General features: G+C 52.3%; 3 protein-coding genes across 3 annotated transcripts; all 3 read right to left on the minus strand.

Moving 5' to 3' along the window:
• Positions 1–301: 301 nt before the first annotated feature.
• Positions 302–2,581, minus strand: LOC105280960 (calponin homology domain-containing protein DDB_G0272472-like). Its single transcript, XM_011341846.2, has one exon. It carries the CDS (start codon positions 2,579–2,581, stop codon positions 302–304), a length of 2,280 nt encoding a protein of 759 aa, XP_011340148.2.
• A 2,974-nt stretch (positions 2,582–5,555) lies between these two features.
• LOC113561757 lies at positions 5,556–6,509 on the minus strand. The gene has a single exon (XM_026968911.1). It carries the CDS (start codon positions 6,507–6,509, stop codon positions 5,556–5,558), a length of 954 nt encoding a protein of 317 aa, XP_026824712.1.
• Positions 6,510–8,032: 1,523 nt separating this feature from the next.
• LOC113561758 lies at positions 8,033–8,650 on the minus strand. Its single transcript, XM_026968912.1, has one exon. It carries the CDS (start codon positions 8,648–8,650, stop codon positions 8,033–8,035), a length of 618 nt encoding a protein of 205 aa, XP_026824713.1.
• Positions 8,651–21,151: the final 12,501 nt, after the last annotated feature.

Consider the following 21,151-nt stretch of genomic DNA (forward strand, 5'->3'; position numbering starts at 1 on the left):
AATGTCCTCGTGGGCAGGCTTATGTGTGTGTGTGAATGTGTATGCGCATCTATTGAATGAGTGTGTTGGTGTGTATGTCTAGGAAGGGTAAGTATGTGTGACTGTGTGTGTGCCTGCGCATGTATCTGTATATGTGTGTGTGTGTGTGTGTGTGCGCGCGCGCGTGCGTGCGTATGTAGAGCCTGACCGTAACCTGCCACGTGGACTTTCCACTCTATTCTCCATGCCATCTTTCCTTATCACATGACAATTCGCCTATATCCTATAATCTATTATTATTACCACTATTTAAATAGTAGACTCACCCGTCATCCGGTTTCTCCTTGTCATGGCGCATTCTAATTCGTTGCGGTTTCGGCGTCTGGCAGTCAATCATAGCCTTATGATACGCTTCCACCTGCTGAGACATCACTTCTTCGAAGGATTTTTCCACGCTTTTGTCCTCGTCCTCCTCTCCTTCTCTCTCCTGATCCATAGGAGCCGGAGGCTGTGTTTCCATCTCTCCACTGTCCACTCTGTCACCACTATCCGTCTCCATCACTTCACCCACAATTTCCGATCCTTTCTTATCGCGTTTCTCCTTCACCACTTTGCTTCCACAATTTCTATCTCCCATCCTATGCTTATCATCTATCCATTTATCCCCACATAACATACATCGGCTCTCACTATCACACACTCTTGCAATATGCCCTGTTTTTCCACATTTATAACATTTATCACTGCGCACAACGTTACTAACACATTTACTTTGTACATGACCATATTCCAAACATTTATAACATTGCACAGGCCTTTTTTCAAGTATTGTTACTCCAACCACGTTCCATCCTATCCTCACGGATTTTTTCCTAGAGACGCTCCACGCTGCCCTCATCGGGAGCCGTATCCATACCGTTCCCAATCCATTCACCGTCCTCCTCACTTGCCCGCAATCGATCTCTTCCTCTGCACATCCTGCCTTAGCAATTCCCATCTTTACTTCATCTTCCGTCATGGAATCATCCAGTCTCCACAATTGTAACTCCATTTTCCTCTGTACTTGGCGAATCCTTACCTGCGAGTTGACAAGTACTTCCTTCAATTTTAATGTCAATTCATCCGCTTTCTCCTTAGCTTTTTCTCCTCCTATCTCCAAGATCCTTCCACCTGTAGCAGAGTTTCTAATCCTGATGTTTTGGATACCCATCTCTTCAATATTAATATTTCTCTTCGCTGTTTTCAGAGCTTCAACATACGTCGTAGCATCGTTGCCGTCTGCACGCATGGATATCGCCGCCGTTTTATTTCCTCGGATCCTTTTAGGTAAGTATTCCTTCTTCCTTCTCTTTTCCACATTCACCTCTCCTATCTTCTCACTTTCCTCTGGTGTTCTTCCGACCATCCTATTCTTTTCCTTCTCCTTTCCCGTTGTTGGCTGTTTAGTATTTTCCTTTCGTACGCTTTCTTTTATTTTCCCTTTTCTATTCGTTTCCCGCGTGGGAGGAAGCGGTGGGTATTCGGCTTCCTTCTTTCGCCTCGCTAGTTCTTCCTTTCCTTTCCCACTATTGATGTCCAGCAGCACCTCCATTCTCTGATCAATTAATGCATCTATCCTATCCAGAATCCTCCTCTCTACCATATCATCATTCATAGCGGGCAGTGGATTTATCCTTTCCTCGTTTGCTCTCCTTTCGAGCTGTGTCATGTAAACCATATCGGTGTTTTCTTCTGGTTCCACATGGCTTCTTCCTTCTGCACTACCTTCTCGCTTATCTTCTTCCTCTGGGTCACTTAGAGTCCTTCCAATCCGTATATTAGAACTTTCCTGTGATTTCGGACTCCTAACTTCCTTTCGTAGGTCTTCTATTTCCTTCTTTAGATCCTCAATCTCTTTCCTCATTATCCTCTTCTCTTCCTTATCCGCCTCTTTCGTCCTTTCCAGCAAGACCGCCGTAGAAACACGTACTTCCTGCACAATGTCCCGCATGAGTTTGACGTAAGTACCTTTTATGTTGCTTGACGTCTTTGCCATCCTATCTATCATTGCGATTTTGTCCAGAACCGCGATCGCAATATCCTCCGATTTTTCTTCGCTCATTCTCTCTTTCCTCTCTCTTTCACTTTCATTAATCAGGTTCGTATTTCCTAGTCGTGGGTACCTTTCCAACAATTCCTTCTCTTCCTCCAAGTCTTTCTCCTTCCTCTCTGCTTCTAACCACCTCTTCTTCGCCGCTGCCAGACCTACATATTCGCCGGTCGTAGGTGGCCTTCCTCTTCCTCTTCTTTTCGCCTGTTGTTTAGGGGATACATCCTCCGTCCTTAAGTTACTACCCTCCGTCTCGGACAGCTCGTCTCCCACCGCTGAGACGACTGATCGAGCCGGGGATGTAGCCATTCTTCCGTCTTTACTCCTTCTTCCTATCTTTACTTTCTTCCGGTGATCTTCTCTCCTTCGTTTGGCCACTCTTATTGGTAGTCTTTTCATCCTAACTACCACCGGTCTCAAACTCTTGTTCGTATCCGTTTTCTTACCTTGTATTTTCTGTGTTTCAGGTCCATCATCCGCGTTCTTCGGCAGGTCGTCACCCCGAAGGGTCATCGCAGTCGCTGTCACTTCGGTGGAAGGCCCCGCGGAGCAGCCTTCTCCTTGCCAGTCGCCAGGGGGTTAAGGAGAGCGCCGGCAACCTCCACTCTCCGAACCACTTGATGCCTTGCCCATCCGAGAAGCAAGGCTGGTATCGTCCGTATCCTTTTTGTCTTCCATGATGAGCAGAGGTTTTCTGGGGTTTTTATAGAGGGCCCCAGACCTCGCGGTTCCAAGGAACCTCCGGTTCCTCCGTAGGCGGGCTTGTGAGTGTGTGTGTGAATGTGTGTGTGTGATGTGTGAATGTGCGGAGAGTGTGTGTAAAATAAACAAAAGCTATTGTATGTGTGTGTCTGTGTGTGAGTGTATGGATGTGTGTGCATGTGTATGGATGTGATGGATGCCTGAATGTGTGACTGTAACCCGCTACGGAGGAATTACGGAAACTCGGGTACCTTGGGAGCGTTAATTCCCATTCTACGCCCTCCAAACTTGGAGGACGTAGCCCCTGAGGGAAACCTAACCTACCTTTTTTTTTTTTTCGGAGGAGGAACCCGTCATAGGCCCCCTCGGTCCCCTTGGGCGGAGTGCGAGGGGAGTGTGAGACTCTTACTCACTAAACCTACCTCCGTCTGCCAGCCCCGGCTGTATGGGGTGCGAGATCGGCCGAACGGCACTTCGTTCGCGCCCCACGTTGCCCGGTGTACGTCCCTAGCGCCGGTGCGCCGCCCTTTCGGGCCCTAATCCCCACCCGCGGAGTGTGGCAGACCACCGCTCCGCGGGGACCTCCCCTCTCTGTTGAGGGGAGGTTTTAGGGCGACGGTCGATGCTCCCAAGTCGGCCCTCGCCCACCCGTCCCCGATACTCCCCGTTGGGGGTCAAGGAGTCCTGGGACCCCTCGACGATGACGGCCCGGGCAGATGCCCCGACGACCAGTCACCCGAGCGCCCGGGCAAGTGCCCCGCCGACACTCTGCCCCCAACGGAGGTCACGCGCCTGCAGCCCCGACTCCACCCGAGTCGGGGCCCTTCCCCACGACTCCGGAGGGAGGTCTCCGCGACCTCCCTCCCGAGTCTCCACCCCCTGGCTCCTCGCACTCCCGCCCCGGACGCGATGAGGGGGCCGCCGGCGTCACTAAGACGCCCCGCAGCCCCCCGCCGTCATCCGTGGCCGGGACCCCTCCGGCCGACCCCCGGTCGGCGCTCGCGTTCGGCCTCCTCCTTCCGCAGCATCACCTGCTCGCAGAAGGAGGAGACCGCCCTCCAGTTCCTCTCGCTCCCGACCATCTTCCTCATGACGGTCGGGAGCGAGAGGTCCTCCCCTATGACCCCCGTAAGGACACGGCGTTCCACTCCCCACGCCGCGCACTCGGCATGGGTGTGGTCCGCCGTGTCCCTCTCCGCCCCGCAATGGTGGCAGTGCGGCCCGCGCTCCTTCCCGATACGACACAGGAACTCCCCGAAGCATCCGTGTCCGGAGAGAACCTGTGTCGTCCTGTAGGTCAACGTCCCCCAACCCCTGTCCACCCACTCGCAGAGGATGGGCTGGACGGCCCCGGCGACCTACCGACCCGACTCGTCCGGGTCGGCGAGTCGCCGCTGCCACTTCAGCAGCACCGCCCTCCTCCCCTGCTCCCTCAGGGCCCCCTTTGCCTAGGCCGTCAGTACCACCCCTCTCCCGCAGGTCCCGCCGGCGGAGGTACGCGTTCGCGTATCCCTCCGCCAGCAGCTCCACAGGGGGGGTGCCCGCCAGGGCCAGCGCCGCTCTGTGAGAGACGGTGCGGTATGCCCTCACGACCCTCCCGGCTAGCCGCCTCTCGGCAGCCCTCACCACCTGGAGGGCCCGCCGGGAGGCCGCGAGGTCCCCCGCCCACACCGGCGCCCCGTACAGGGCGATCGACCGCACCGCTCCCACCAGCAAGCGGCGCAACCGCGTCTCCGAGCCCCCGAGGTTCGGGAGGAGGCGACTCAGCGCGTTGGTCGCCCCCTCCAGCCTCGGGGCCAGTCCCCCGAAGTGTTCCCCGAAGGACCAGGTGCCATCCAGGATGAGGCCAAGATACTTCATCTTGGTCCCCACCGGGACGCTGACCCCGCCGACTCTTATCTCGGCCGGAGGTGGCAGACCCCGGCGATGGTCGAAAAAGAACATCGCCTGGGTCTTTTGCGGCGCCACCTCCAGCCCAGCCTCCCTGATGGCGCGGACCATCACCGCCACCGCCAACTCCGCCAGGCCGGACGCCTCCCCCCAGCTCGGACCCTCGGCCATCACGCAGGTGTCGTCGGCGTAACACCTCACGTGACAGCCGGGCGGCAGAAGGACGCGCGTGACCCGCTCGTACGCCAGCCTCCACAGGTGCGGTCCCAGGGGCTCCCCTTGGGCGGGGTGCGAGGGGAGTGTGAGACTCTTACTCACTAAACCACCCTCCGTATGCCAGCCCTGGTGTCAAACGTGGGACCCGGGCACGCCGCCAGCATTCTTCCGGGCCCCACAACCACCTGGTATGACGGCCTCAGCGCCACAGCCAGCGCTGCCCGCTAATAGCAGGCCCGTCCCCCTCCGAGGAGCGAGGCATACCATCGCTCCAAGGAGACCACCCACCATAGTGGGGTGGTTTTTTGGACGGGTGATGAGGATCCCAACTCAACACTCGCCCTTCCTTCCCAACGTCATGTGCGGAGGACGCAGGGACCCTCGGAGAGGGGCCCCGCGACGATGGAGACCCGGGCAAATGCCCCGCCGGTCCGCCACCCGAGTGCCCGGGCAGATACCCCGCCGGCACTCTGCCTCCGCCCATGACCCGCTGTACGCGAACGCATCCGGACGCGCCGACCTGCTTGAGCGACCCCCCGCGTCCGGGCAAATGCCCCGCCGACACGAGGGAGGGGTTCGACTGCGGTCCCCCCAGTCTCACCCCCTAGGGTGTTTCGATAAAGGCACCCTGTCGCCCAACCAGGTCCCCTCCCCGGGGGGCCGTTGTCCGAGACAACGGTCAGCCCCTTCCCCCGCGACGCCGCAATCCTCCGGGACGCTCGGGTTCCCGGAGGCGTTCGGCCGCCTCCTTCTGCGAGAGCACGCTTTCGCAGAAGGAGGCGAACTCCCTCCATGACCTCTCGCTCTCGGTGATCGAACTCATGACCACCGGCAGCGAGAGGTCCCGACCAATGTGTCGGACCAGGACACGGCGCTCGTCCGCCCACGCTGGACAATGCTCCAGCGTGTGCTGCGCCGTGTCCTGGTCTGCGCCACAGTGGTGGCAGCGCGGCCCGAGCTTGCGCCCTATCCTACACAGGTACTCACCGAAACAACCATGTCCGGTGAGTACCTGGCCCATCCGGAACGTGACTCCGCCCCATCCCCTGTCCAGCCACTTCGCCAGACAGGGGTGGATGGCCTCGGCTACTCTCCGACCCGATGTGTCATTCGGATCGGAGAGTTGGCGCTGCCATGCTTGCAGCGCCGTTTGCCGAGCCTGTCGCCCGAGGACCTCCTTGGCTCTCGCGGTCAGCCGAACCCCCTGATCCTTCGCCCTCCGCGCCCGCTCGTACGCGTCTGCGTACGCGGGCGCCAGGAGGGCAATGGGGGCCAGCCCCGCGAGAGCCGTCGCCGCCCTATGGGAGACGGTCCGGTAAAGGCGAGCGACTCTGGTTGCCACCCTCCGCTCGAAGCGGCGCACCACTAACTTGGCGCGACGGGTGGCCTCCAGGTCGCTCGCCCACACCGGTGCCCCGTAAAGGGCCACAGATCGGACCGCCCCCGCATAGAGGCGACGAGCCATCACTTGTGGGCCCCCGAGATTAGGCATGAGACGGCTTATGGCTGCCGCCCCACGCTCCAATCTGTGGGCCAACTCCACAAAGTGGTCCTCGAACGACCATTGGCCATCCAGTGTGAGGCCCAGATACTTTATTTTGGGCCCCACTGGGACGGGCACGTTCCCCACCATCACTTGTGCTGGAGGGGGGCCCCACGGAGGCCGTCGTGGAAAAAGACGGCCTCGGACTTGTGGGGCGCCACCTCCAGCCCTAGGGCGCGCACAGCTCGGGCCACGCAGGCCACACCATCCTCCGCGGCTCTCACCGCTTCCCCCCATCCTGGCCCCCACGCCACCAACAGCACGTCATCGGCGTATGCAAAGCATTGGCAGCGTGGGGGCAGGGGAGCCCGCAGGATCTTGTCGAATGCGATGTCCCACACGGTCGGCCCAACTACCGATCCCTGTGGGACACCACGCGACTGAGATCTCATGATCTCTTCGCCGCTCCGACCGGTGTACACCAGCCGACGGTCCCGGAAGTAGTCCAGGAACGTCGCCTCGAGATAGGCAGGGAGGCGCTGATACTCCAGCGCCTCCACCACGGCCAGCCAACTGAGGGAGTTAAAGGCGTTGGCGATGTCTAATGACACCGCCACCGCCACTCCCTCCCCAGCCGCGGTAACGGCCCCGTGAGGGCCCGAACGTCTTTGATGGCGTCCACTGTCGAACGGCCCTCACGGAACCCGTACTGCCCCTCACAAAGTCCCGGACACTTCCGGGACATGTGCTGGACGAGGCGGGAAACCACCACTCTCTCGAGCATTTTCCCCACCTCGTCCAGCAAGCACACCGGTCGGAACGTCGAAGGCGATCCTGCGGGCTTCCCCGATTTAGGAAGAAGAACCAACTTGGCCTTCTTCCAGGATGAGGGGAACCTACCCTGCCTGAGGCAGCTCGTGAAGAGCTGCCTCAGGTACGGGGACAGGACCTCCAAGGCCTGGGCCCACGCATTGCCCGGAATCCCGTCAGGGCCGGGGGCCTTTTTGCCCCCTAGGCGCTTCCGGGCCCGGGCAATCTCCTCCAGGGAGACTTCGGGCACCTCGGCATCAACAAACTGCCGAGGTGGCCGAGGGTCGATGCCCTCTCCTGGCGGAAAGAGGGCATCTATGACCCTCTCCCTCTCTTGGGGAGACAGGGACTCCGTGATGGGGGGCGTCCACGGGCGAAGTTTGCCCGTAACTATCTTGTATGGGCGCCCCCACTGATCCCCATCTACTCCCCGGAGGAGTTCCTCCCAGGCCTTCTCCTTGGAGGTGGCGATCGCCCGCCTCATGGAGTCCCGCTTTTGGCGGTAGACTCCATAGGCGTCGTCTATCCTCGCGACATTCCCTGACCGGCGGGCGCGCAGGTAGCGCCGTCTGGCGTGGACGGAGGATCGCCGTAATTCGGCGATCTCCTCCGTCCACCAGTACGCCGCCCGCCGGTTAGGAGGCCCTCCGGCTCGGGGCATGGACGCGTCACATGCGTCCGTCATCATGCCCCGGAGCCAGACGGCCTCCTCCTCCACATCGTCTGTGGCCCATGCTCGGCCCACGTTGCCGCGAGGAGACTGGCGATCAACCTGTCCCCGTCCAACTTCCTTCGCTGCCATCGCCGTGGCTGGCTGCCTGGGCGGCCCTGGGTGGGTACCGTCCCTTGGGGTGGAGACAGGGTCATGGAGATGTACGCATGGTCGGACGTCTCCGACCCTGTCTCCACTCTCCACCCCGATACCATGCGTGCGGCTGGGGGGAAGCGAGGGTCAAATCCACAATTGACTCCTCCCTTCGCCGCATGCAGGTACCCTCCGAGCCTGTGTTCAGTATACACAGGCCCAGAGAGGCCGCCCAGTCTACCAGGGTCTCGCCCCTGGCGTCTGATCGCGGGGAACCCCAAACGCGTGACTTTGCGTTGAAGTCCCCCGCGATCAGGACGGGGCGGGGGGCGCAGCGTTCAACGCAGTCCCCCACCTCCGCCAGGAATCCGCCAAAGTGGGCGAGATCCCAGTTAGGCGATACATAACAGCCAACCACGGCGATGCCAGCGAATTCAACTGCAACATATCCCCTCCCAGACTCCAGCGGAGTCATGGAAGGGGACCCGCCACTCGGAGACCTGTGGATCGCGACGGAGCCTCCTCTATCGCCTGCCCAATTGGGATTTTCCCTGGGCACTCGATAGGGCTCCGCCGCGATCCCCAACCCAGAACCACGCTCCGACAGGCTGTGGACAAACAAATCTTGTGCCTGTCGAGCGTGGTTCAGGTTTGCCTGGAGGAGGTTCTGGGCCATTGTATTATTCGGCCATCTCGACCTCCTCCAGGGTCTCCACCTCCCTCGGTGGGAGCGGGTTTACTCCCGCCCCTTCTCCGTTTCCATCGGTGGGGGGAGGTACCGGGCGCTCCTCCCCGGCACTCCCCCCGCGACCACTGTCCTCGTTGGTGGGGGCTGGTTGCCCCCCTGCCTCCTCTGTGACCGCCTCTCCTGCTCCAGCAGGGGCGGGTGGTCGTGGAGGAGGCGGCGCTGTGTCAAGCGCCGCCTCCTTTCCCATCGCCGCCCGTCCGCCCCTCTTGGCCCGCTTTTTGCTTCGGGCACAGGAGGGGCCTCCTAGGCGGTGCGCCGCCGGCCGCCCCAAGTCCGCACATAGCGGACATTTGGGGGCCTTGGCGGGGCAATCGCGAGCGCGGTGACCGGGTTCGCCACATCTGTAGCACCGGTCACCGCGATCTGCCTCGTTGGGGCAGCGCTGCCGGACGTGACCCACCTCCAGGCATTTGTAGCACTGGAGGAGGCGTGGCTCCAACAGCGCCACCCCCACGCGTGTCCAGCCTATCTGGACCCTGCCCAGGGCCGCTACTTTGTTTGCAGCGGCCGCAGGGCAGCGGGCCCAGACCACCCCCATGCCGTCTGGGCCCTTTTTTATGGTGCCCAGCTCTACGGCGTCTGGGGAGCAGCCTCCTACGCGCGCTAAGGACTCCCTTACTTCCGTAGGGGTAAGGGAGTCCTCCAGGCCCTTCACACGTAGCTCCGCCTTCTTTGAGGGGCGGGCTACGGTGACCTCCATGCCCTGTAGGGCCGTTTTGATACGGCCCGACAGGGCATCCGCCTTCACTTGGGCCTCGGAACCGGGGACCTCGATGAGAGTGGCCCCCGTGATGGCCCTTTTTATGCGGACGCTCTCGATCCCGAAGTCCGCCAATTTGATCGCGGACTTCATCGTCGAGAGCGCCACCACCATGTCCTCCTTGGGGCCGTTCAGCACGATTGCTGCCGACCCCGGAGGCTTCCGCGCCTTCGCGGGCGCCTTGGCAGGCGCCTTAGCGGGCACCTTTGCTGGCGTCTTCGCGGGGGGCTTAGGGGGAGAAGGAGCTCCCCCCTTTTTGCCCCCTTTCCCCTGCGGCTGGGTCTCCGTGCCCTTTGGGCGTATTTGGGACCCGTCGCCTGCAGGGACCGGTTGGGGCGCCGCGTGCGCCTTTTCCCGCGCCTTCTGCACCGCCTTGCGGCCGACGACCTGCGACCACATCTCCACACTCCTTGAGGGAGGAGGAGCCTCTGCCGGCAACGCCGGTTTCGCAGGTCGTTGGGGGGAGGGGGAAGAGGTGCGGTGCAGGGGGATGGTCGTCCCCGCCCGCTTGCCCTTCGCCGCCTTCCCTTTCCCCTGTTTGGGGGGATTTGCTCCCTCCCCGCTACCGCTAGCCACCGCGGTGGCCTTTAGCGGAGGGGAGCGGGAGGACGTCGCCGCCTTGGCAAACCTGGGTGTCCCACCCCCTCGTGGGGCGGGGCCCAGTCGCGTCTCCAGAAGGGCCGCGAGACGCGCGAAGAGGCGCTTCTCGAGGCCCGACTGTGCCTCCACTTTTCGGGGCGCCGGCGGGGGGGACCGTGTCCCCTCTGCCTGTCCCTGCAATGGGGGAGAGGGGAGGCGAGCCCTCGCCCTCTCCAGCCTCGTATCCGGCCGCCTTGTCTGATGGGGCGGGAGGCGGGGGGCGGGGCTCCGTCACGTCCGCCGTCTCTCTTGCCCTTGGGGGTCGGTGTTGGGCCCCCCCTCCTGGGTCTCGAAGGAGACCCCGCAGCTCCTCCACCTGCGCCCTCAGGGAGTCCACTTCCCGGCGGAGAATCCTGTTCTCCTTGAATCCCCCGTCGGCCTCCTTTGTCCGAAGGACCGAGAGGGCCGCCCGCACCTCAATGGAGGTCTCTTGGAGGGCTTTGATGTAGCCTCCCTTGAGGTTTCCGGAGGTGTCGGCGACCCTCTCCACCACCGCCATCCGCTCCAGGATGGTCGCGGCGATGTCGGTGGAGGGCTGGAGGGTTAACTCCGCCAACCGCTTCTCCTCCACCCGCGACCTATCCGGACGCGCTCCGCACTTTAGAGCGCCAGAGGGGAGGGAGGCACGGTACGCCTTTTCCCGGCTCCACTCCTCCTCCTCCTTATCGGCGCTGATGAGGCGCCGCTTCGCCTCCGCCCAGCGGACATAGTCCCCTGCCGTCGGGGGGCGACCCCTCTTTCTCTTGCCGCTTGTGTCGGAGACCTCGGAGTCGGTGTCACTCACCAACTCTAAGTCCTCCGACGCGGCGAGAGAACAGAGGGAAGGGGCGGGCGAGGCCGCCCTACTTCCCCCATGCGATGACGCGGAGGGGGTCCTCCATCCCCTTTCGCTCCTCCCGGGCGTGAGGGGAACGGCAAGCCGTTCCACCCTCACTGAGGGACTGATGTTGGCCCCCCTACTTCCAGCGCCTTTGCGCCGGAGCGACAGGTTTGGAGTGACGGGAGCGCAGGATGACTCCCCCGTCCGACACACCCTCCCCGCCGTGTCCGCCTCCTCCTCCTTCCCCACAAAAGAAATTTTGTCCGTCATACTTGGTTTATCCCACCACCTCCAGCGGCTCCGCCGACCGGGTGTACCCTCACCAGTCTCGGAAGATTTCGAGACTGGGCCCCGAGTTCCCCCGGGGGGTCGGCATATGCTACTGGCCGGGGAATGTTACATCCTGGCACGGAGCTCCAGCCCCTTACTCACCCCAGGCCAGGAGAGACTCCCAACCCAGGGCTTTCGGGGGTCCCGGGCCTCCGATAACCCGGGCACCGCTGCAGGCGCCGCCACGCGGGGGGCCCCACGAACGGACAAGGGTAAGCGTCGCCGTAACCTGACGCGCCCCTGCCCGCCGTGAGCACCAGCATACCGAGTTACACCGGGTCGGGGGTGCGGCTTTCCTCACAAGGAGGGAGGTTACGGCGCCGCCCCTCGACCCCACTGCCCCTCGGGCCCCGCCGCGGAAAGATCCCGGGCGGCCCCGATCCTCCAACTCCCCCCCACTCAGTCGCCTCGGACCACGTCCGAGGGTGCAGCAACTGAGTGAGGGGCGTCCACTCGGCCCAGTCTCCGTACCACGTACGGTCGTAGGCCAAGTGGACCAGCACGCGCACACCGTGCCGGAGCACCGGCGTGCAATCGGTGTGCGCGGGAAATCTCCCCTCCCGGCCGAGACGGCATCCCTGCCCGACCGGGACGAGGAGATACCCCCCAATCCTCAAGGTGCACGGAAGGAGGATAGAAATCCTCCCCTAGCGGTGCCGTGCCACCGGGCGTTTGAAGTCAGGGTCGCCGCATCCCCTACCGACGAATGGGACGGAAAAAGGTCCCTTTCGGAGTCGCCGGGCTCCGTGGGTTTCTTTTATAGAGGTTCCCAGTCCTCGCGGTCCCAGCCGAAGCCGGGACCACCGGTCCTATGGAACAAGGTGAAGTTTGCGTCACATAGGCTTCCGGTGTTGCGTGGGTTTTTTATAGAGGTTTTCCTTCCTCGCGGTCTCAGCCGAAGCCAAGACCCCCGGTTCCTCCGAAGAGGATATCCGGTATGGGACTCGGGCACCTCGGGAACGTCAATTCCCGTACCTGCTACACAGTAGCAGGCCCCTGAGGGGAACCTAACCTAACCTAACCTAACCTAACCTAGAACTGTAAATTCCCAAAGTGGTGAGGGGGTTAGGACTGGACTGTATTGTCTTCATGGTACTGAAATCAAATCAAATCAACAGTTGGGCCTGGTTACATTAGGAAAAAAAAAAAAAAAAAAACCGAAAGTATCGTAAAAGCTTGCGTGGATTTTACATAATTATTGTTGTATGGATAAAGTTGGCTATTGTAGCAAAGGGTTTGCTGCATGAGTTGCGTAATAATAACCAAATCACGTCTCGAGAATGGAGAAACTTTCTTCGAAACAATATTGGTATAGCACTGTTACGAAACGATAGCAGTTATACTCACTCTCGCTTTGCAGCTGGTATAAGAGAAGAATTTATGTCACGGGTGGTAGTGTAAAAGATGTTTCAGGAATAATATTACTTTGAAATAAAGAAATATAATAACTATAATATAGATGGTAAGGCGTGTAAAAGTGTAAAATAACTCAATTTTTTTTTCCATTAAATATTTTATAAACGTACATATATTTGATATCTTATTATAATTTTTTTTTTTTTTTGCATAATGTATTAAACTTTTGTATAAAAATATGTATGCATTATAATATAAAATAAACAGATATTACTTATGCTATTTTATTACTTATGCTATTTTATTACTTATGCTTATGCTAATTCTCCAGAAGTACACAGTGTTTTTCTAGAATCGCCAAAACGAAATAATGTTAACTTTGAATCAGCATAGATCTATGACAGGATCTGCTGGAAGGCTATGCAATTGTCTACGCTGACTAGTGTGTCATTATCTGCATATATAATATTTTATATTATTTATTGCAATCTTTTTTTTTTTTTTCGTTCACTCATTCGTTCGCAAAGTAAAGTAACAGTGTTAATTTTCCAAATTTTCAAGAATATAAAAAAAAAATGCATGAAGTTGAACTAAGTAAATTAGTTGAACTAAATTTATAATTATATTCAAATTTAAATAATTTATTCAACTTTATTAACGAAAGAAAGAAAACCAAATCTTTTATATTGCACTTAGTTTCTTTGTGTACTTATTTTTTTCTTAAATTATCCAATATTCTTTGCTTCAAAATATATTCAACATCCGAACAAACATCAAATATTTATTTTCTCGCAGATATTTCTGCTTCGTGTCTTACAAGCTCATTCATAATGTTCATTATGTGTCGCTTCTAAATAATATTGCTCCTCTCATTTTTCCAATCGTGTTTTCAGAAAAATTACAAAACGTCGTTGCTTCACTCTGAGCTTGTGTAACTTGTTCCATAATAAACGATTCCAATCTATCAGGATATTCTGTACGTGACTTTTTACATTTTTAAGTACTATTAATAGTTTCTTCAGATTCGTTTCTTTTGTGTCAGCTGTATGAAGACAAAGGAGTTCAACTTCCACTGGATGACCAAGTTGACGGAGAGAAAAACGATACTAGCATTCGCAGTTTTATACATTAGTGGTGATAGTTGTTGCGTATGAACCGAAATTTTAATTCTAATTTTAATAATGAATCTCAGGAGGATCAATGCCATAAAAGAATATAAATATCAAAAGTTCTATCTTGTGTCCATGTCTCTTCTTTAGAAAAGTCTTACGCTTGTATTCATTCTTGTACAACATTCTTCAGACCCTTCAGTTATATAGTTACTCCTTTAATCGTTTCCAAGTTACTGAATGTTCTAAAAAGAGCAATACAAATATTCTTCTTATCTAACTTATTTCTTTATATAAACTTCATACTCAACTCCTTTTTATTTTCTTTTACAAAATAAAAACGAGTTGAGAATTCAATTATATTCTTCTATAAAATATACAGTGTAATTCAAATCTGGCCAAACGTTCATTAATTCATTAATTCTAGACATTAAATTTACAAAAAAAACTCCACTTGTATATAGGACACAAATGATTCAATTGTAGATCATATTTTTTTAAATGTTCAGCTTACCTTCCATGTCCTGTAGTAGGTATCAAAAATTCCATTTCTTTATAATATTAGGTTGTTCATTAAGTTCTGCGGTTTTCTCGATAGATAGCGTTTGTCCATTGAAAAAGATAGCATACATCGCCTGAACCGCGGATTGCCGCATACTCCGTGACAGGTTAGACAACGCTTGACATTTCGCCAGAGTCTTTGTTGTGTTTTGACGTGTTGTGTGTACGCGCTATTCATTGAAAATGGAGGATCAAAAGGTGCATTTTCGGCACATTTTGCTATTTTTCTTCCGCAAAGGAGTAAAAGCGACAGACGCACAACGTGAGATATGTGGCGTGTACGGGGACTCGGCCATAAGCGCTGACACTTGTCAGCGTTGGTTTGCGCGTTTTCGTTCCGGAGATGTGAACGTCTCCGATGATGCTCGCTCCGGTCGTCCATCCACCACTGACGACGACCAAATCGTGGCCGCAATCAAAGCAGACCGACACCTAACGACGCGGGAGATCGCGGAGCGCTTCGACATCGCCCATACAACGGTTGCGCAGCGATTAAAACGGCTTGGGATGTCGAAAAAAGCAGATGTTTGGGTCCCTCACGAGCTCACTGAAAAGAACATTTTGGACCGCGTCATGATCTGTGAATCCCTGCTGAAATGGAACTCGCTGGAGGCCTTTCTCAAACGGGTGGTCACGGGAGATGAAAAATGGGTGGTATATAACAACATTCGACGCAAGCGGTCATGGTGCGGTCCAGGTGAGTCGTCACAATCGGTTACCAAAGCGGATTTGCATCCGAAGAAAGTGATGCTGAGTGTGTGGTGGGATTGGCGAGGCGTCCTGTACTTCGAGCTGCTTCCGCGCGGTCAGACCATCGACGCCGAGAAGTATTGCGCTCAGTTAGAAAAATTGAAGCAGGCAGTGGCGGAGAAGCGGCCGGAATTGGCGAACAGGAAGGGCGTTGTCTTCCACCACGACAACGTCAAACCACACACTGCTTTGGTGACCAAAAAGAAGTTTAAGTGCTTTGGCTGGGAAGTCATGCAGCACCCACCGTACTCCCCAGACCTTGCGCCGTCGGATTACCATCTGTTCCGGTCACTCCAAAACAATCTCGACGGGCAGCGCTTTAATTCAGTGGACGATATTCAAACGTACTTGGAGGACTTTTTCGCGCAGAAGTCGCGCGACTTCTACAAACGCGGCATTATGTCTCTTCCAGAACGTTGGCAGAAGGTGGTCGATCAAGATGGACAATACATTCTAGATTGAATAAATGTGTAAGTACAATAGATTTATGTTTTAATTTAGAGCAAAAAAACCGCAGAACTTAATGAACAACCTAATATTTCCAATTTTTCATTATTTTATTTGTGGCTGCACTGCCACTTGCCATATAACTTTTCTCATCTTTATATTTCCTCCCAAATGTATCTCGTAAATTTTTCCATTTTCTTTGACAAAGTTTTCCATCTGCATCTGTTTATGGACATCCATGTCGACAAAAAATATCCAATATCAATATCCACCAATTTTACAACTATTTATATTCTTACGTCCCTGTCGCTCTGTCAGCTCGACCAAGGGCGCCACCGTCTGGCCTCTGCCTCTCCACGTACGTACGTACGCAACCGCCGTACCGAGTGTCTTCCAGCCGACAAGCGTATCGACAAGTGTATCGACGCTTCCATTTTCCATTTTCCATTCTCCATTCTCCATTCTCCATTCTCCATTCTCCATTCTCCATTCTCCATTTTCCGGTCAACCACCAACGTCCATTTTACCCTCCCTATTATTCCAAACGCTCCCTCCATTTTCCGGTCAACCACCAACGTCCATTTCACCCTCTTATATTTATATTTATATTACTCCACACCGTCTCTTTTTACTCCATCGTCCTTTTTACGTAAGGCAAACGTAAGGTCAATCCCTCTTACCAACGGGATCCTCCTATCCTCCTATCCTCCTATCCTCCTATCCTCCTATCCTCCTATCCTCCTCCGCAGCACCTGTACCATCTGTCCAACCAGAGGGTCAAGCGACGCTAATTCCTTCCTTTTATCAAATTTCCCTAATTTCTACTAATTAACCTCATATATTCCCATCATATTCCAATCAATAACTCTTACAAATACCAATGTTTATCATTTTCAAAACCGAATACACCATCCAACATCATTACCATTTTTTCCATTTTTTCCATTACCCACTCACTTCCACCACTTTCAAATCCACCCTACCATTTTACTTATTTCCAAAACGCAAACATATTCCTACAACGCCTTTCAATTTCATCGAAATTATTCATTCTATCTAAATTCATTCCATTCTTTCCAAAGGTCATGCCTTAAATATCCCTACCCCTACACCTTCTACGGATCTTTATCAGCTATCATTTCCAACGCCTAATCCACACTAATCCAGCCACGCGGTAGCGTCGCCACACCGAGTACGTAAACCACGACCTTCCGAGCAATCGGAGCCATTGCGTACGCGTCGCGCGCTACCAACTAGCTTATCCGCAATTTCCCCTCTAATTCATGTCCAATCAACTTTTCCTTACCATATCTCACCAACTAAACACCTAATGACAGATCTAACCATACTTTTATGACATAATGTCCATGCGAGCTTTTTATTCCGACCACTTCCAAAACGATTGCTGCACTCCATCCTCACAAGGGAACGTTCCTATGGTTGTCGCGGGTTTCAGAACCAAACTATGTTTTTTAGATAGAAGGTCTGTAGGTATGTTTATATATAAAATTTTAGCTGCTATGGATAATAGGGAAAGCCATTAGAGTCCTGTTTGTTTCATGATTGAACCTCTCTTAAATCGTAAGATCTATTAGAAAGACTATTAGCTAGGCACGTGAACAGCTATTGGATGCAAGGCAGATCACGTGTTCATGTTGTTAGCCTTATGTATGCGAGTCTGACCATTATTTGGGTACCTGACGTATGTCGTACGAGTCCTGAAAATTTAAGTCAACATAGCGCACGTCGTTAACGCAGTTCGAACTAATATTACTGCTAACGTAAATCATGACTCCAGCAATAGTAGTAAAGTTGTTGGCTGATGCTTTCGGCTTATCGGAGGACACACCAAGTCAAAAGGATCTTATCATATTTGAACAAATAAAAAAGGATTTGCTTCTGGAGGAAATCATTGTTGAAGAAGTAAATACACTTATTCTTAATGACGTATCATCTGATGAAGAGGAAACAGTAAGCGACTTTGGAGATGAAACAGATACTCCAACATACGATGAGCTAATGAGCTAATATCGCAAAGCGACGAAAGCAGCAGTGATTCATCATACGCACCATCACCAAAGAAATCGCAATCCACATTTCCGGTAGGATACTTGGCGGATGCGTACAAAATCTGGACTAAACAACCAAGGGAGAAAGATGGCAACTTCGATCCTCCTCATCTATGTCCTCCAGGTTTAGCTATTGACTCTTCTCCTAGAGCCAACTTCAACACTGTTATGGCACAAAAGAGAAGAATAAAAAACAAAACTGTGCTTCAAAAATTTGAACAAGGATTGAAAATTCCTAGTCATACAAAATTTCTTCTGCAACAGTTAAATAGTGAAGTGTTCGATTATTTTCTTCAAATGCGTACTAAAAATGCAATTATTCACGACAGGACAATTAGGCTTTGGGCAATGCAAATAAAAAAAAAAAGCGCGTTCATCTGGAAAATAAATTAAATTTCAAGGCATCCGAATCATGGATCAGAAAATTTAAAAAGCGAAATAACATCGTTTGTCGGAAAATAACCCATAAAGTTAGCAAATCATGTTTCCAGGAATTAAGCGATTGTGAGGCAAAAGCGAAAACATTTGTTAATAATGTACGAACATTGATTGAAAAGTACAAGATAAACGATGAAGATGTGCTTAACGCAGATCAGTTGCGCTTCGAAAAAGAACTTCGATCTGGAAGAACCCTTGCCACTAAAGGAATCAAGCGAGTCTTGGGGTCAATGGGTTCCATTTCTGCAACAACCCATTCCTACATGATTATGCACCGGCATGACTGCATCACTATGAGTGGAACTCTTCATGTGCACAAGCTCACATGTATATTTTAGTATCTGAAGGAACTGGAAAATTTCCTGCAAACGTGACCATTGATCTTCCAAATATCAAAGCATATCCAGGCAAGTCAGCAAACACGTCCAAACAAGATTTGAAAGTTTTTTTGGAAGAAGTTTTGTGGCCAGACCTTAAAGGAAAAGAGCAAGTGTTGCTGTTAGTCGATTCCTGGACATCAAACAAGGATGATGATCTTTACAACGAAACTGTTCCTGACGGAGTCGAATTCATGAAGATGCTGATCCCAGCAAAATGTACGGGACTAGTGCAGCCTGCGGATGTTTACTTCTTTCGCCCTTATAAGAATATGGTTAAATTCATAACCGATACTGTGTTGGGAACATCAGAAATTAACTTTTGGCATAGGGACCACTTTCTCCGTCTTCAGTCTTTCGTTCACTACCAATTTTCAGCGCCTCGATTTCAAAATCTAATACGTTTTGCATTTTTTATAAAAGTGGATATATTAACACTCATCCTGGATATTTCCAAACACCTCTCGAGTATTGCTTTGAATCGGGTTTAATTGAAGAATGTTGGGTAATTATGTACTTTAACGGACCCAGCCCCGATGACCTAGACATATGTGTATGCTAAAACCTCTTCAAGGTCACTCAGGAGGGTGACCTTGACAACATATGTCAAGGTCAAGGTCATCGGGGCTGGGTCCGTTAAAGTACATAATTACCGAATGTTGTGCAGAAGATTGCGATGAAACAGCATTTATCAAATGTGCTCATTGCGAAAACCATTTTTGTTTAGATCATGCGTTAATTAAAACTCTTCACATTTTTTTTCTTTTTTGATAAATTGTAATGTAGGCGCGCGCACACACACACACACACACACACACACACACACAAATATACATATAAATACATATTGTATAAATAAATTGACAGATTTTCATTACATTCCTTTACATTATAAATATATTTTTATTTATAGCCCATAGCAGCTAAAATTTTAGCATTGGTCAGTATTCATTGAGTACTTTCGAACGATGTATCACACATTGCGTTTTTTGCGACAACGCTTCGGACCCTTCCCTTGTCAGATATCCTAATCGTATGCTAAAATTGTCACTTTCATTCGTCTCCAGATTCACGTTCAGACTCACGTACGTACGCTCGCACGCACACAAGCAAAGTGACTTTGTCCCTAAAGGTGCGTTCACACACGTACGATAGGTTCACGTCGCCAGACGGCGACGGCGAAGACGTTGCACCACGTCGCCGAATGTCGAACGCCGAAAGTCCAACGTCCAACGGCGAAGACGCGTGCTCGCGGGCCGCGGCTCGCGAAATCAGCTCATGTGCCGTACAATACGGCAGCTGTCAATTCTGTCAAATTTCTATTCATCAAACACGATAGAAAAGTAATTTGCGCATTCTTTTTGTAAAATTGTGATTTTGTATAATTGTGACATATAATTGTGAGATAATATTTCATACATCGGGCGTGCGCGTATGTGCGGGCGTGCGCCTATGTGCGGGTGTATGTGCGGGCGGGCATGCGGACGAATGACTTTGTCAGAGGCGCAGCTGCTGCGGCGCATGACTTTGCCAGACGCGCGCGCAGCACTTTGCCAGCGACGCTAGCGCGTAGCGCAGCTGGCGAATGACTTTGTCAGCTAACTGACTCTCTAACCCTCTCCGTTCGCGAGATATCGACCATGATGTAAGAAATAGTTTTTCGCGATTAACTCCGGAACAGTGCGTGTGACGGGAAGTTTAATAAGGGCGTTGGATCGGGCTCGCAAAGGCCGAAACAATGCGTTCTGAAAGAACCCTCTATCTCTCTCCGTTCGCGAGATATCGTCGAAAAACACCTCCGAGAAGTTAGCCGGGCAACTTTTACTTTTTTAATTTTTGACTTTACGAATCGTTTGTTGGTCGTTTGTTGGCCTAATTAAAAGGTTTGTTGGCTAATACTTTTTTTTTTTAAATAAAAGAAAATTGTGTGGAAAGTTAGCCGGACGAAACTTATTTTTTTACCATTTGCGGCTCAATCGATGCGCAATCGTTTGTTGGTCACAGATAAACTAATTAAAACGTTTGTTGGTTTATCTGTCTTGAAAAAGAAATAAAAAACTTATATGCACTCCCGACTCCGTGAAACGGTGGCGTCATCCGCGCAGATCAGATGCGCAGCCGTATGTAGCACATCTTTATCTTTATACGTCTATGATGAAATGTTTACATTGTTTTTTATTGATCCCTTTGACTATAGAAAATTTCGATAAATTCGATAGAACTAGACGCGCGCTGCGTATTGCGACGTTACGGAAAAACGAAATGGAAAGAATTTATTATTAACACGTAATTGATATTATTAACACGTAATTAACACGTGATATATTGAATCATGAAATGTTCGTGAAAAAGAAATTGTGTGTCAACCATCTGGATGTCACTGCGCAAAGATATCAATTTAATACATCTCTTGATGAGGTTTTTACGAATACAGCACACGGCGAGCATTATGTTAAGTACCAAGTGACTGCTATACCAGATATCAGTTAACGTGTTTCTTGGCGTTGTCAACGTGACACCTCGATGCAATGCTTGGAGCTTTCTGTCAGTGCAGCACGGTAAGCATACATTTATTGTTATTTAGGATGCTAACCTATATAAATAATTAAATTATTTTAGCTTTAGCATAAGTGATAATGTTTTCTTTGTTAAATATTACAGATGGATCATTCGTACCTGAACTGTAAGGCTGAAGTCACATGGCACGTATTTTCTGCGTAACGCGTAACCGCGTAACCAATCAAATCTTTGCCTGCAGAAGCTGATATCCAAA

Source organism: Ooceraea biroi, chromosome 4 (assembly GCF_003672135.1).
Source record: "Ooceraea biroi isolate clonal line C1 chromosome 4, Obir_v5.4, whole genome shotgun sequence".
In the NCBI taxonomy this organism is placed as follows: domain Eukaryota; kingdom Metazoa; phylum Arthropoda; class Insecta; order Hymenoptera; family Formicidae; genus Ooceraea; species Ooceraea biroi.